Below are 14,482 nucleotides of genomic sequence, written 5' to 3' on the forward strand. Positions count from 1 at the left end.
CTTCAAGAATTCGGGACCTTGAAACCAGCGGTCATTAGTATCTAGTTTTGGTGGTTTGGTCCATTTAGTTGCTTCATCTGCAATATTTAGTTTCGATGGAATATATCGCCAGGAATGCATATGTGGAATGTCTTGGATTTCGGCAACTCGAAAGGCAATGTATTTGTTGTATCGGTGAGGATTGCTTTTTATCCACACGAGCACAGTTTTGGAATCGCTCCAGAAAAACATTTGGTTAACCTTGATGGACAGTTCCTTTAAAATTTGAGTTCCGAATCTGCAGCCCATAACGGCAGCGTCAAGTTCCAGACGAGGAATAGATCGGAGTTTTATTGGTGCTACCTTTGTCTTGGCACCTAATAAGGAGCACTCTACCTTACCATCCTTGCTGATACGGAGATAGGCCACTGTTGCGCACGCTTGTTCGCTCGCATCCATCAAGATATGGAGTTGTACATCTGCCTTCTCCCAATCTGGGAATTGATTCAACAGGCATCTAGGGATCCGAAGTTGCTCAACTTGTGGAAGTATTTGTAGCCATTTGGTCCATGCTTCAAATTGATCGTCGCTTATTTTCTCATCCCAATGTATCTGACTTCTCCAAATGTCCTGTAGAAGGATTTTAAGGTAGACCAAAAAGTTTGCGATGAGGCCTAGCGGGTCATAAATTGACATTAGTATCTTTAGGACTTCTCTTTTAGTTGGGCGACATTCTCCACTCAAAACTTGTTTGCTTCCTTTATTGTACCGCAGTGAAAACGTGAATGTATCGCTTTGGAGGCACCACCACATGCCTAATATTTTTTCTGTGAAGCATTCTGGATTCATATTTAGGTCTTTTGGATCGTTGGGCGACTCTGGGTTAAGGATTTCCATGACCTTGGTGTTGTTCGACCTCCAATTTCGGATTTCAAAGCCAGCTCGTGAATGTATCTCCGATATTTGTTTTGCCAGTTGTACAGCCTCTTGTTCTTTATCAACGCTGTCTAATAAATCATCTACATAATGATTTTTGACGATACTCTCAACTGCCCGAGGAAATTCTTCTGCGAACTGCAGCGCATTGTGGTTCTTGACGTACTGAGCACAACTGGGTGAGCAAGTTGCCCCAAACGTCATGACTTGCATCACGTACGTTTCGAACTGGGAATTAACATCTTCTCGCCATAAGAATCGGAGTACATTCTGGTCTTCTGGCGGTATTTTAACCTGGTGGTACATCTCTTTGATATCAGCGGACAGCCCAATCTTCCTTTCTCTGCTTCTCAACAGGACTCCAAGTAAAGATGAGTTCCAGTCTACACCTTTCATTAGGAGTGTATTTAAAGATACTCCGTTGACTGTGGCTGCTGCATCCCAAACAATGCGAATCTTGCCGGGTTTATTAGGGTTTCGAATCGGAAATATCGGTAAATACCAAATCTTTTCTTGTTGCCTTTCACATTCTTCTTTGGTAAGTTTTCGTATATATCCTTTCTTTTCGTAATCTTTAATCTGTTGAATCATATTCTTCTTCAGTTCTTCATCTCCATACAGTCGCTTCTCAAGACATCTCATTCTACTCATGGCCATTGGTTTCGAATCAGGTAGCTTAATATTTTCATAGCGCCACAGAAGACCAGACTCATAGCGGCCTTTTGATGGAATTGTTTTTTCATTTAGTAGACTTAATGCCTTTTCTTCTTCTTGAATTATTTTGGGATCCTTTTCACCCAATGTTCCCAAGCTATCTGTAGCGAAGAAATCTTTCACCAACTGATGAAGCTTATCATCTGGCTGGCATTCACATTGATGGCAGTGATGCTCGGTTTCCGTTGTATCATTTCGATCAGGCGTAACGGAGAACACAGTCCAGCCAAGCCGACATTTCACAGCGATGGGATCGATTTCGGTTGCTTCTCTCACTTTAAGTGGAACAGCTACGTGCCAATTCTTGAGACCTATTAGTATGCCTGGACTCACATTGGCATAGGATTCAACAGGCAGGCCTCTTAAATGATGAAATTTAGTAGCCATACGTTTGTAATCCAAAGATTGGCTTGGCAAGTTTAAGTTCTGTACAGTTCTCACATTAGAGAGGTTGAAGCGTGGAGCATTTTGATAATCACCGGCGATTGTCAACGAGGTTTTTAGCGACTGTTTCTCTTGACGAGAGATGGTTCCACTCCACTTTAAACACAAGGGCGCGGTTTCTCCTTCAAGTTGCAATTCTTTTGCTAGCCTTTCATTGAGCAAAGTACTGGAGGATCCTTCGTCTAAAAACGCAAAAGTTCGAACTTGCTTTTCATTGTTGAAAAGTACTACAGGCAATATTCTGAACTTCACAGAAACAGGAGTGATGTGATTCATGTTGCCTTCGTTTGATACCTCGTTGTGCTCTTGTTTGTGTAGTGCATTATGCAAAAGAGGATGATGTCGTCCGTGGCAGTTGTCTTGGGAGCACATCACTGGTGTTGTACATCTGTATGGGTGTCTTTTGAGACATTGACGACAAAGCTTTGCTTGCTTAACGAAGTCCCAACGTTGGTTCACGCTCCAGTCCATGAATTTCTTGCAAGATGAATTTGATTGGCAGCATCCTTGGCATACGCTGCATTTTCTTTGAAAATTGGAGGTAGATATTGCTTTGCTCCGTCGCGTATCCTTCTGATCATGGATGTTGACATGTTCATTCTTGAACTTTGTTTTGCTTGTGGAGTGAAACCAATTTTTTGATGGCATAACGTCACAAATATCACCTGCCAGAGAATGCAACCAGTCGCCGAGAATACAGATGTTGTTGCAGTCTTCTTCTTCGCGTCTATGTGATGCCCAAGAAAGTTGGAGAGTAGGTGGTAGCTTCTCGACAAGAGTTCTCATTAGATTGGGATCACGCATGTGGGCTTGCAGATCAGCCTGCTCTAAAGTTGCACATAAGTTGGTGACAGCTACAGCGTAGTCCAACACAGTTTCCAATTTTTCTAATTTAGGCGACGTCATCTTCTTGATTCGATCGATGTAATGATCTAAGATTATTTCCGGTTGACCAAAATATCTTCTTAATGTTGATATAATTATGGGGACGCAGTTGGGAATGGTTAGCTGTGCTACAACGACTTCTCTTGCTTTCCCTTTTAAACAGCGTTGCAGTCGAAGGAGATTTTCAGTTTTTGTAAAGCCGCATGCCGCTGTTGTCTGAGTGAATGTGCTTATGAACACTGGCCATTCTCCTGGGTGGCCCGTAAAAACAGGAAGATCTCGTGGAATAGCGTGCCTGGTTGCTATTTGTTGATCAGTGAGTTTCATACACTCGTCGAGAACGTTGGATTCGTATAATGGAGTTGGTTTCGCAGACACATGAAAATATTTCGGCTGAGGTAATTGAGTCAGGTATTTATTTAAAACAGACTTACCACACGGTTCGTCAAGCGGATTTAGCTTGACTTTATCCTGTTGGGCAGTGCTGTTCTTCCTTTCGGACTCCCCAGACGAATTACTGTCTGCATATTGATCAAGAAGCGCTTGGCGCTTTGAATTGAGGATTTGTCTTTCCTTAAGGATACGATCCTCCTCCTCCATTAATCGAAGCTTTTCTTGAATTCTCTTGGACTGACCAGACTTGTTTGACGATGCACCATTTTTGTCGGATGTCGGATGCGTTGTGCATATGGAACATTTCCAATCTTTATCATTGGCAACTTCATCGCCAACATTAGCACACACATAATGAATCCATTTGCGGCATTTCGTGCACTCTACCATGTCATTGTCTGTATATATCTGATTGCACAGAGGGCATTTCTGCTCCACCACTGTCGTGTTGCCCGTAGACATGATTTAATTTAATTTTTATCAAAATTTTTGAGAAATGTTATAAAAAAAGAATAACAAACAAACTCGACTTTTTGTAGTACTTTACTTCTTATTTTATTGACTCTAATATGTATATTTTTACAAAATTAAAATGGAGTACCGCAGCGAAGCACTCAAAAATTTGTCTCGTTCTCTTTATGTCTACAGATCAAATCAGTCTAGACTTTCTCGAAATTTTCTTTCATCCGATTCAAATGTGCAGCTGCTCTGTTTCGGCGGGGAATCTTCGTGTTTTTAAATTTATGATACGACATCTGAATTTCAATATATACAACTTTGGTGTTGCCAATGCATGTTTTTCGTAACAGGTTGGGTCATATGAAAACAGAACATCATTCTAGCCTAAGCTACAAACTTGATGGGTAGGTAATAAATTAGTAACAATTAAATTTGTCAAAAATTTAAAATTTTTGACAAACTGATTATATTCCTCCACACACAAAATAAACATGCATATTTATACATTATAGATTTTAATCATAATAAAAGCAGCGAAATAATCCAAGACTTAAAATAATAAACATTTATAATAGTATCATTTCAGCCTTATAAATATGCAAATTTATAATTTATTTTAAATTAACATTTTACCTACCACAAAACATGCATATAGGTAAGATATTACTTTTATGAATGCATCAATAATAAATTAAATTGTTCATCATTTTTAATTTTGTATTCAACTACATAAATTGATAATAAAATAATAATCAAATACAAAGTTGCTAATTTGATTCAACTCGACTAGACTTTATTTTATACTGAATTGACTGACTGCCTCAATAAGGTTTGAATATTGATTATTCATTATTATTATTTACTTATAAATAAACATCATTATTTGTTTAAAATAATGTAAGAAAAAGGTATAGAGCATTTCGTTTTTGTTTATTTTTTCTTTTTACTCAAGAAATTAATCAAGATGCCCTTTCGTTTTACCTTTTTTCTTTGCTGTCACATTGTAACATGGCGTCCGTCCGTAGTCATCGTGTCTTGTCACAAAGTGAGGACAGATTGCACAATTTTCATGGATCAATATAATGACTTTCCATTCACGTACATAGTTGTGAGTTGTCGCGAAAAAAAACAAGAAGAAATTAATAGTCTGGGCCAAATGTGTCACTTTAAAGTTTTATTTTATTTTTTTAATGTTTGTTTTTATGATGGTTAAAATAATTTAAGCTTCAAGTTTATGCATTATGTATGATTGTCATTAAAAAAATTTGTATTGGGCGTCATGATTATGTGTACTTGACGTGATTTTTGAAATTTTGGGCAATAAATCAGTCGGATACATCACGTTGCTTACACAAACAGTGCTAAAACTGATTTATTTATTTTGTGCTTGTTTTTGCGTTGGTGATGCTTAACTGAAGAAGGGCGCTTCATTTCATTTGTAGTATATTAAATCATTTCAAAGCGTAGGTAGGGATGTTCACAGGATGGATGAAGACATAAGTAAATCTCAGGGGCTTTATTGAAGACAGATACCCTAACATCCTTTTTCCAAGCAATTCCAACACCTTATTCATTTGCTAACTAGAAAAATACCGATTCCCTTTCATAAGAAACAGTGAACACGTCTAAATAGTGACAGTTCATGAAAAACAAACGAAGCAAAAAATCTAAAAATCCTTGTCAAACAGAACGCAGTACGGCTAGACGATCAGAATACACTTCTGCCTTTCAAAACGTGATACTTCGAACCTAATGCTTTCAGCTCTCGACGTTATATTGAAACAGATTTAGAAGCCAAGAAGACTTTTTTTGGCTTTGCTTGCTTTTGTAATTAAAATTATTCCACTGTTCTTTTTCAACAGTAAACGTACTGATTTTTGTGAAGAATTAAGATATTTTACGTGAATAATCATCAGCCGTGAAGATGAGGCCCTTCTTCTCCATTCATTTGTTTCTCTCTATTTCGACGTTTGACAGTCGCATTCTTTGGAAAAATCTACAACTTAAATTTAATCGTCGCGTTCCGTTTTTAAGCGCTGGAATTGATTTCGTTCAGTTTAAATAACAACGAATAAATCTATAGAATACAGGGAACGCGAAGGGTTTTTTCCGCTTTCTAATAAATAGACCCATTTATTTTTTTAGGGGATATTACTAGACTTATTATGCAGAGTGTGAGCACTAGGAAGATGAGAAAGGGTTTAAAAGGAGATGTCGGTGCACATTGGTTTTGAATTCCTGAATATTGCAATGACTAGAAAAGACAGAGTGTGGCAAGGCATTCCACATTCGCGTAGTACGGCTAAAGAACGAATCTCTGTATTTGACAGTACGGCCGAGGTTGGCCTTGAGGGTATACTGATGAGCATTCCTAGAAGCGCGAGTGTTACGGTTGAACTGTTTAAGGGGAGGAATGCAGCTGGCTATTTCACTAGAGCATAAGCCGTTAAAATAACGGTAAAAAAGGGTCAGACAAGAGACCTTACGACAATGTTCAAGCGAAGTAAATGAACTTAAGATGATATTATCATCTATCAATTTAAATGCTCTACGTTCAATACTATCCAAGAGGCTTAAGTAAGTTGCAGGAGCACCAGCCCAGAGATAGGAGTTATACTCAAGCTTTGGACGTATATAAGTCTTATAGATAACAGCCAGATCAGAAGGGGTGAAATATTTCTTGCATCGCCTAAGGAAACCCAAACACCTTGAATCATTTTTGGCGACATAAATCGCGTATGTGATCATTCCACAAGAGGTGGTTGGTGACACACATACCGAGAATATCGAGGTGTTCAGTCTCATTGATGAAAGTGCCAGCCATGGATTATGGCAATGGGGGTATATTTCGCTTTAACGATACAAGACAGCATTGCGTTTTCGAAGCATCAAATTCCACTCGGGTTTTTAATCCCCATTGAACAATGCTGTTTAGGTCGGAATTTAATGAACTTATCATATTTTGCTTTGTAGTTAAACATCCGAAGAACAGGGACGTGAGTCTGAAAACGATTATGAAAATCTAAGAGTACTATCGTCAGCGAAACAATGTATTGAATTAGAAGTTGCAGGCAGGAGATCATTAATAAAAATGAGAAAGAGTGTTGGAGATAGAACAGAGCCCTGGGGCACACCGGCATTTATTTTATGGTTTTCAGACTTGAATCCATCCAATACTACTTATATTGAACGATCCGATAGGTAGCTACTAATCCAATGAAGCAGGGATTCATGCAAACCGAAAGCACGCATTTTCGATAAGAGAGCCAAAACCTATCAAATGCTTTTGAAATATCAAGTGCAATAATCCCGATGATTTGCTCCATGAGACCACCAGTGGACCTATTGTTTAGAAAACCGTACTGACGGTCATTAAGAAGCTTTCGATCTTCAAGATATTTCTTGAGCTGATACCTAATCAGCGTTTCCATGACCTTGGAAAGAAGGGCCGAGTCCATCCCGACCACCGGATGTATGTGTGTTTAGATCCCTTAGGACTCTTGCCACAGTACGAGTTCGAAAAAAGATTGGTTCCATAGAATTACTTATTCGCTCAAGTACAGGCGGAGTCATAACACTCACTGGCAGCGTAGAATTGGTGGCGAATTGCCTAGCAAAGAGCTAACAAAAGAAGTGTCATTTAAAACGAGCGTAAGAACCGATGAAGAGGAAGAATTCCTCATGTTTTTACAAATGACCAACAAATTTTACTGCCTTTGGGACATTGCAGTATTTTTTGCCGTAATTTTTGGTCATGTAAAAATTTGGTTTGTCGAATATGGGCGTTGCAAGCCTTCCTGGCTTGTTTGAACTTTTTCCGGCTTTCCTCAGTACGGTTTGCTTTATAGCTACGGAAACTTACCTCTTTAACCCTAATAACCTCTTTAAAGCTCGCATCAAACCACACGTTTTCTTTGGGTCTGATACTTTTAACTCTGTTCGGTATAAAAGTTCTCATTCCCAGGAGAATTAAACTTGTTATCATATCAGCGCTGGCGTCAACGTCCCTATCGTGGAAGCATAGCGATCAGTTAAAGATCCTGAAGTAATTATTTAGACTGTCCCAGTTGGCTTTTTCGTATTGCCAAACGGTTCTCTACTTCTCTTAGGAGCTCTTTCTTTAACTGAACAGTTTTAACACGAGGAATTTGCTGATATTACACAATGGTCAGATGTGCCTAGAGGAGATAGAACACTAACAGCGTGCTTATCAGGGTAAGAGCTCGTGAGCTCGTTGGCCAGCTGAATTAGGTGAAGACTTCTGCACACACTCCATCGGGTGTTGTCTGGCCTGAATGTTGAACCCATGAAGAATTGTGTACATTGAAATCGCCGTAACGACGATTTCACGAGAAGTTGATATTCTGTCTAAATTAGGGCTTCGATAAAGGAATCGAATTTGAAATGTCAAACAAACTTAAATAACAATGCTAAATGTAAATGTAGCCTAATGACATCCGATTGACTAGCTGTCAAAGGAATAAGATGACGTTTAGTGACACTATCGCTAATACGGGTTTACACAAATGTCATTTAAACCATGATTTATCAAATAAACAGAATTTTTGTGTCATTGTAATAAATGAAAACTTTACCACCATTTCGCCAACAAGCATCGGTGGTTCAGTGGTAGAATGCTCGCCTGCCACGCGGGCGGCCCGGGTTCGATTCCCGGCCGATGCAAATTACTTTTTTCTTCCAAAACAAAATTCTAAAATTAGTTTATTTTATAATTTCTAAGAAATTAATTTTGAACACACCCAACTTTTTTAACATATGGCAAGATTAAAACCTTAATTAACATAACAATACAAATTATTACAAAACAAGCTTTCTGGCTTAATTTAATACATAACTCATGAACTATGACTCATAAGAGGTTATTGTACTATTTATTTGAAACATACATTATTTTAATGTGAAATGGTAATAGGTACTTTGAATTCGAAACCATATCAATTATTATGTATGGCCTATCTTGTCAGTTTATTTAGATTTAAGACAAAACAACTAAATAAATTTAGACACAAAATCTGTGTGGGTTTTTGTTTTTTTCTTATATCTCTGATCTGGTTATGCATAGGGTGATTTTTATATTTTTAAGAAAGATTATAAGCTTCTAGTCTTGAGCAATTTTATACCATATATGCCTTCTAGGCGATATCATAAATCAGAATTTGGATGCTATAAATGGTGATGTGTTGATTTATATTTGGCTTCTGTTTAATCTTTCGAATTTCTATTTTTTTGTGTTCTTGGAATTGCATAGATAGTTTTTTGAGTATTGAAATGTAAATTTATTAAATTTTTACCAACAATACCAACAAATTAACATTCACTTAAGTCTAAAAAGAAATTAATACTATTATAAATTAAGGGTCTGATGAGACTACCGTTTTGAAAAAATGATATTTCAGTAAGTGTGATATTAACAAATGATATTGAGCTAAAAACTAATGCATGACTCTAAGAAACAGAACGATAACTCTGATTTTTACTTCTACATACTAGCATTATATGGAACTTTGACGTTTAGAAATGTCAACATAAAAATTGGTGTTTAAGGAGCGTTTGGTAAAATATTTGACAAAAATAAAGTTGCTGTAGAAACGACTTTGTACAATGTCGGAGTCTTTTTTAACTTCAACCAGTTTAATTATCTTACTCTCTTTTAACATTTTACTAAAGTTACAATCACACCCTATTTTACTTTGAACAATTGTGTAACTCCATTTGTCTTTTGAGTTTAATTTTAGGTCCGTTCGCCAAAGTTAGGTTTGTTTGCTTTATTCTTTTTTTTTTTAACCTGATTGTCACTTTTATGATGTGTTCAGATGAATCAGTTTTAATAAAAGGGAACTCGTACTTATCTTTAAATACTAGCTTGATAAACATTGAGAAAATGTCGAACAAGAAGAGTGCTGTTAATAATAGTATGTTTGACATTGTGCACTTTTATTCTTAAGCATCATGTCTAAGCCTTATTATAAAATTTTGACATTTATAAATGTCAAAAAAATACTTAATATGAACTATAAATATTTTACGATGTTTATAAAAAAAAAATTCTTCCCAAGACACAATTTGTTCCCAATTCTTTCATCAGAAATTTCCTATGGGAATGTAATTAACACACACAGTTTTTCTCCGACATTTATTGCTTTGGTACTTGCAAAGTATCACCTTCTAGAGAATTTTATTGTTTTAATCACAGCCTTTTCTCACTACGATTAAACTATGCGAGTAAATGTTTTAAAAAAAATTATGTACCTTCATTAAATGTGGAGGTATTTGCAAGATTTATTATCGCTACGTGTAGATAGGTAGTTAAAAGTTTCAATTATACTTAAAGCTTTTGGAGCCAAACTATCTTTAAGTAAGAAAATACTTGTTCGTTGCTTCATATGTTATTTATGTTTCTTTTTTTATAGTTCTATAGTTTGTCAGCAGAATAACAACTTTAACGATTGTCACGCATAATGCAAACCTATTAAATACAAAATAAAAAACATTATCAACAATGCCAATCATTGTGTTCCATGTTTAAACAAAATTGTTCGCACTCTAATCAAACATTCTTCAAATTAATGCTCTATGAATTACATAGATGCGATGCAATCAATGTAAGCTTTCATATAAATTTTAAGACTACTCTTCTTGAGCATCTTATAATGGCTGTCGTGACTAAAAATGTTTAAATATTTTGTCAAATAAATTAACCGCGCTCCGTATCTTTGAGCTTAGGTAAACTGATGTGGATTGCAGATAATTACTTTTGACAGCGGCATAACTAACATATACAAAAAAAACACTTAGTGCCAAAATATACCGTGATGACTTTGCACTCAAAATACGTATTTTAAGCTGTACACACAAATGTCTGATGATGATGCTTATATGGTTGTAGACCGGAATGCATCGCATGCATTAAGGCAGCTGCATCATGGCAGAAGTTGTTTCCTTTCTCTAATGCAGATTGCTCTTGAAGTTCACCACACACAAGATGATTGATTGTCATTTTAAGGTCAAACCACAAGAAGACAAAAATGTATGTTGTATGTTGGCACGGTTGTACGGTTTAAAATTTAAGAAAAAAACGGCTCATTTGCAAACGTTAAGCAAAGGTTTATCTTTCAATCAAGGTTATTTTTTTAACAAATTCAACTGACAACTTTCGTTAAATGTGCAGGCTTTACATACCATAATAACTCTATTGTGTTGAAATGCCAATAAGCTAATGCGAAATGTAAGAAAGACCTTATACTCAAGCCATAACGTAGAAATTACATCCAACAATAATTGATTGGAAATTTTGTATTCCATTTTCTACCACGACTAATTTTTGACGTTTGGTTCGAGGTGAGATTAGAATAATCCTTTCCATTGAAGCGATTTAAGGAACACCTCTGTCTCAATTAGAAGAAACGTTAAACTTTTAAACTATTTTATTTTATATCACCATGCTAGTGTCAAAATTTAAATACGGAGCATGAAACAAAATCTATCATCCGTAATCAAATGAGTTTTGATATAAATTAAAATAAGACATTTCTATATTTTATTTTTCATTTCAGATCTGGTGGACAGCGCTTTCAGTTGCTCTGGGCCTAGACGTAAGAGGTGATGTTATCAAAGGAGTGCCATGTATTAAAAGATATCATCAATTGTTTTGTCCAACAGCAGGAAATAGTTATCCAATGTAAGTAGTACAGAGAAACGTAAAAATGACAGTTTTTCTTAATCGATACAAATTCATTTATTCAATGAAATATCCCCTTAGGTGAACAAAAATCCACTTAAGTGGAAACGTTTCATTTAGACTGAATAATAATAATAAGTGAAATTATAATTTGATAAACATTTTTTGTATCTGTCTTTAAAGTTGTCTGAAAAAGTTTTGATTAAAATGTTATTTTCGTGGTGAATATGTGTTGTCAGTCAAAAATAAAGAGAATGAGTGGCAGAGTTCAGCGTTTTTTGATTTTTCTATTTATTTTTTAATGCTTAAAACTAGTTGTGTTTAGCGCTTTACTCACTATGCTACGTCTATTTTTCTAAATTGTTCATCGCGCTATGAATGATTGTAATTAAAGAAATTAATACAATATTGAAGCTTTGAACACACTGAGTAGAAAAAAGCACACTTGTGAGTTTGACAGTTAGTAATGATATTTGTAAAACCGTAAAAAGTTAGTCCTACTTTGACATTTCAGAAGTGTACAAATGACAAAACTAACGTCAGATAGATATTAATGCATGAAAAGAGGATGACAATTGTGTTACCAGTGTACACATTTTACAGCAGCTTATAGAAAATTTATAGTTAGTGATTTAGTGACGTATTGACAATAATTATATTAGTTTTATGTTTATAACAGAAGGTTTTAGTTACTAATCCTTTTCAAAAAGCAAAAGACGTAGTGCGTCGTACAGCTTCAACTTTTCTATAGTCCACTATATTACAAAGCACAGATCTATAACCACAAGTAATTTCCAAATGAGTATTTCCTAAAATTAGGTGAATGATTTCACAAAGTCTTAGTCAAAGAGAATCCTGATGATAATATTAGTCACTTTCATAACCAATCAATCGTACAAATTTCAACAATAGCCCGTAGTCATTCATAAAAAAATATCAATTTTCTGAAGAATGAATCTCCGCAGATATATGAACAATCAAACTATTAAAACTATTTAGAATTTACGTCATATAGATTATTATCGATTAAAAGAATAATGACGGCTATAGCAGCGCCATCATCACCAGCGGTAGCAGCGGCGGCGATTTTCTTCAATTAGTAATAATAATTCATTAAGTAAGCAAAGATGATGCTCATCATGGTTTTATTTATACGAACAAGAGTCAACTCCCCATATTTATTAGTCAAGAGGTTCTGCCTCTTAAATCTGATTTTTTTAATGTGATAAGTATTGATTTTTTTTTCATTCAATTCAACAACAAAGTGGTCATTGTATTAGTATGATGAAAACCTAAAGTTTATTCACCTCAAATATGAATTACGATGACGATAAAAATATGATGCAATCGCATTAAGTTTGACAAACTCATTACTAACCACATTTGATTGTTGTCCTTTTTCAGTGACAAAATCGAACGATTTATTGACGATAATAAGGCTCTGATGCGGCGGATGTACGGAGATTTTGAAATGAATATGGATTCAGGAGGACCGAAACAGCAGACAAAACGACGGAGACGTTTCATTGATGAACCAGATATGTTTATACCGCCTGGAGCATATCCAGCGGTACCGGAAGATATAGATAGTGATCATGAACCGGATCGGGGTGATACATACTTTGGAAAGCTGCGTAATAAGCGACAGTCTTCAAATCGAAGTCCTAAGCCGCCATTCAATAGAGATAGTAACAATGCGGGACAGAGTGGTTCACCGACTGGGAGGTGAGTACATACAGCATCTGTAAAATAAATCAATTTATTTTTGATCTAGATCTGTCAAATTACAAATTTTCCCTGTTTTTGCATTCAATGGAACAAAATGAGTTGATTTATTTTTCATTTAAATTAAATTTGGAGATCTAGATTTTTCTGCAGAATTTTTAGCTGTCAAACCAAAAATAAATCACTTGACAGTTGACATAATGGCCGCCAGTTAAAAAAGTGTTGTCAACTTAACGTTCTATACCTAAGACACACGTTATAAGAGCAACTTTTAATGTTTTGTAAATTATTTCAGACTGGACGCATGTGAATCAAAAATAGAAATCGTAACGCCATACTGGGCTTCAAATTCGGCGGGAAAAATTCGAGCAATTGTTAATACGCAACATTTCGAACAGGCGATTCATCAAGAAATTTGCTCGTAAGTAAAATTAGAGTTTTAACATTGGTTTTAGTGGTTTTTAAGTTTAAATTGTTTATATATATTTTTATTTTTATTTTTATTTTTATTTTACAGAAAAGCCCGTACAAATAGATGTGAAAAAGACTGTGGGTGTGAGCAGAAATACAAATGGCATCGTTTATTAGCTTACGATCCTGATAATGATTGTAAGGGAATTTTCATGGATTGGTTTTTGTTCCCTTCATGTTGTGTATGCAGATGTAATCCTTAATAGTATCAGAATCATCAAATTAATGACTTAAGAAAAAGAAAAATAAACGTAGTTTTAAGATTAGATAAATGTTTATTAACAAAAACTAGAGCACATTAATTTTTTTAAAATCATTTATTAACAATATAAGAATATTAAAAAAGTGCTAATTTAAGTTTGTAATAAGTATAGACGTCAATAATAAAGAGTTTAATTAAAAAAACAAAAAATAATGAAATTTAAATCAAAAAGTCAAAAAAAACTATATTTGTGTAGCTTGTAAATAAAAAATAGAACACAAAATTAACTACTTTAAAATTATTCATATAAGATTATAAGTGATAAAAATGTGTCAAATGTATTTTTTTTAATTCAGTTTTTTTTCTTTTGTTTATTTTTTTGTAATTTAGATTATAAACGTTTTTCTTTTTTAATTTTTTTCATTGTAACATTTAAGATAAATTAAGGAAAATCATAATAATACACACATTGTCGAATATTATGGAAATTAAAATAAAAAATAAAAATAAATATATTTGATTTCTTATAAATCTTGAATTAATTTTAGGACACCCTTTAGATTCAATAAATCATG

At 34.9% G+C, this 14,482-nt stretch overlaps 1 protein-coding gene and 1 non-coding gene across 2 annotated transcripts in view; both read left to right on the forward strand.

The window, feature by feature from the left end:
- LOC129949762 (protein spaetzle 3) overlaps positions 1 to 14,226 on the forward strand; it is a 36,199-nt gene extending 21,973 nt beyond the window's left edge. The window contains exons 3-6 of the mRNA XM_056061404.1: positions 11,385 to 11,509; positions 12,914 to 13,234; positions 13,530 to 13,655; positions 13,752 to 14,226. Coding sequence (XP_055917379.1) covers positions 11,385 to 11,509; positions 12,914 to 13,234; positions 13,530 to 13,655; positions 13,752 to 13,908 — 729 coding nt within the window. The 3' untranslated portion in view covers positions 13,909 to 14,226. The remainder of the gene's footprint in view (positions 1 to 11,384; positions 11,510 to 12,913; positions 13,235 to 13,529; positions 13,656 to 13,751) is intronic.
- Trnag-gcc (transfer RNA glycine (anticodon GCC)) lies at positions 8,423 to 8,493 on the forward strand. The gene has a single exon. It is a non-coding gene; the product is annotated as a tRNA-Gly (tRNA).
- Positions 14,227 to 14,482: the final 256 nt, after the last annotated feature.

The sequence above is a fragment of the Eupeodes corollae genome, chromosome 3, assembly GCF_945859685.1.
Source record: "Eupeodes corollae chromosome 3, idEupCoro1.1, whole genome shotgun sequence".
In the NCBI taxonomy this organism is placed as follows: Eukaryota; Metazoa; Arthropoda; class Insecta; order Diptera; family Syrphidae; genus Eupeodes; species Eupeodes corollae.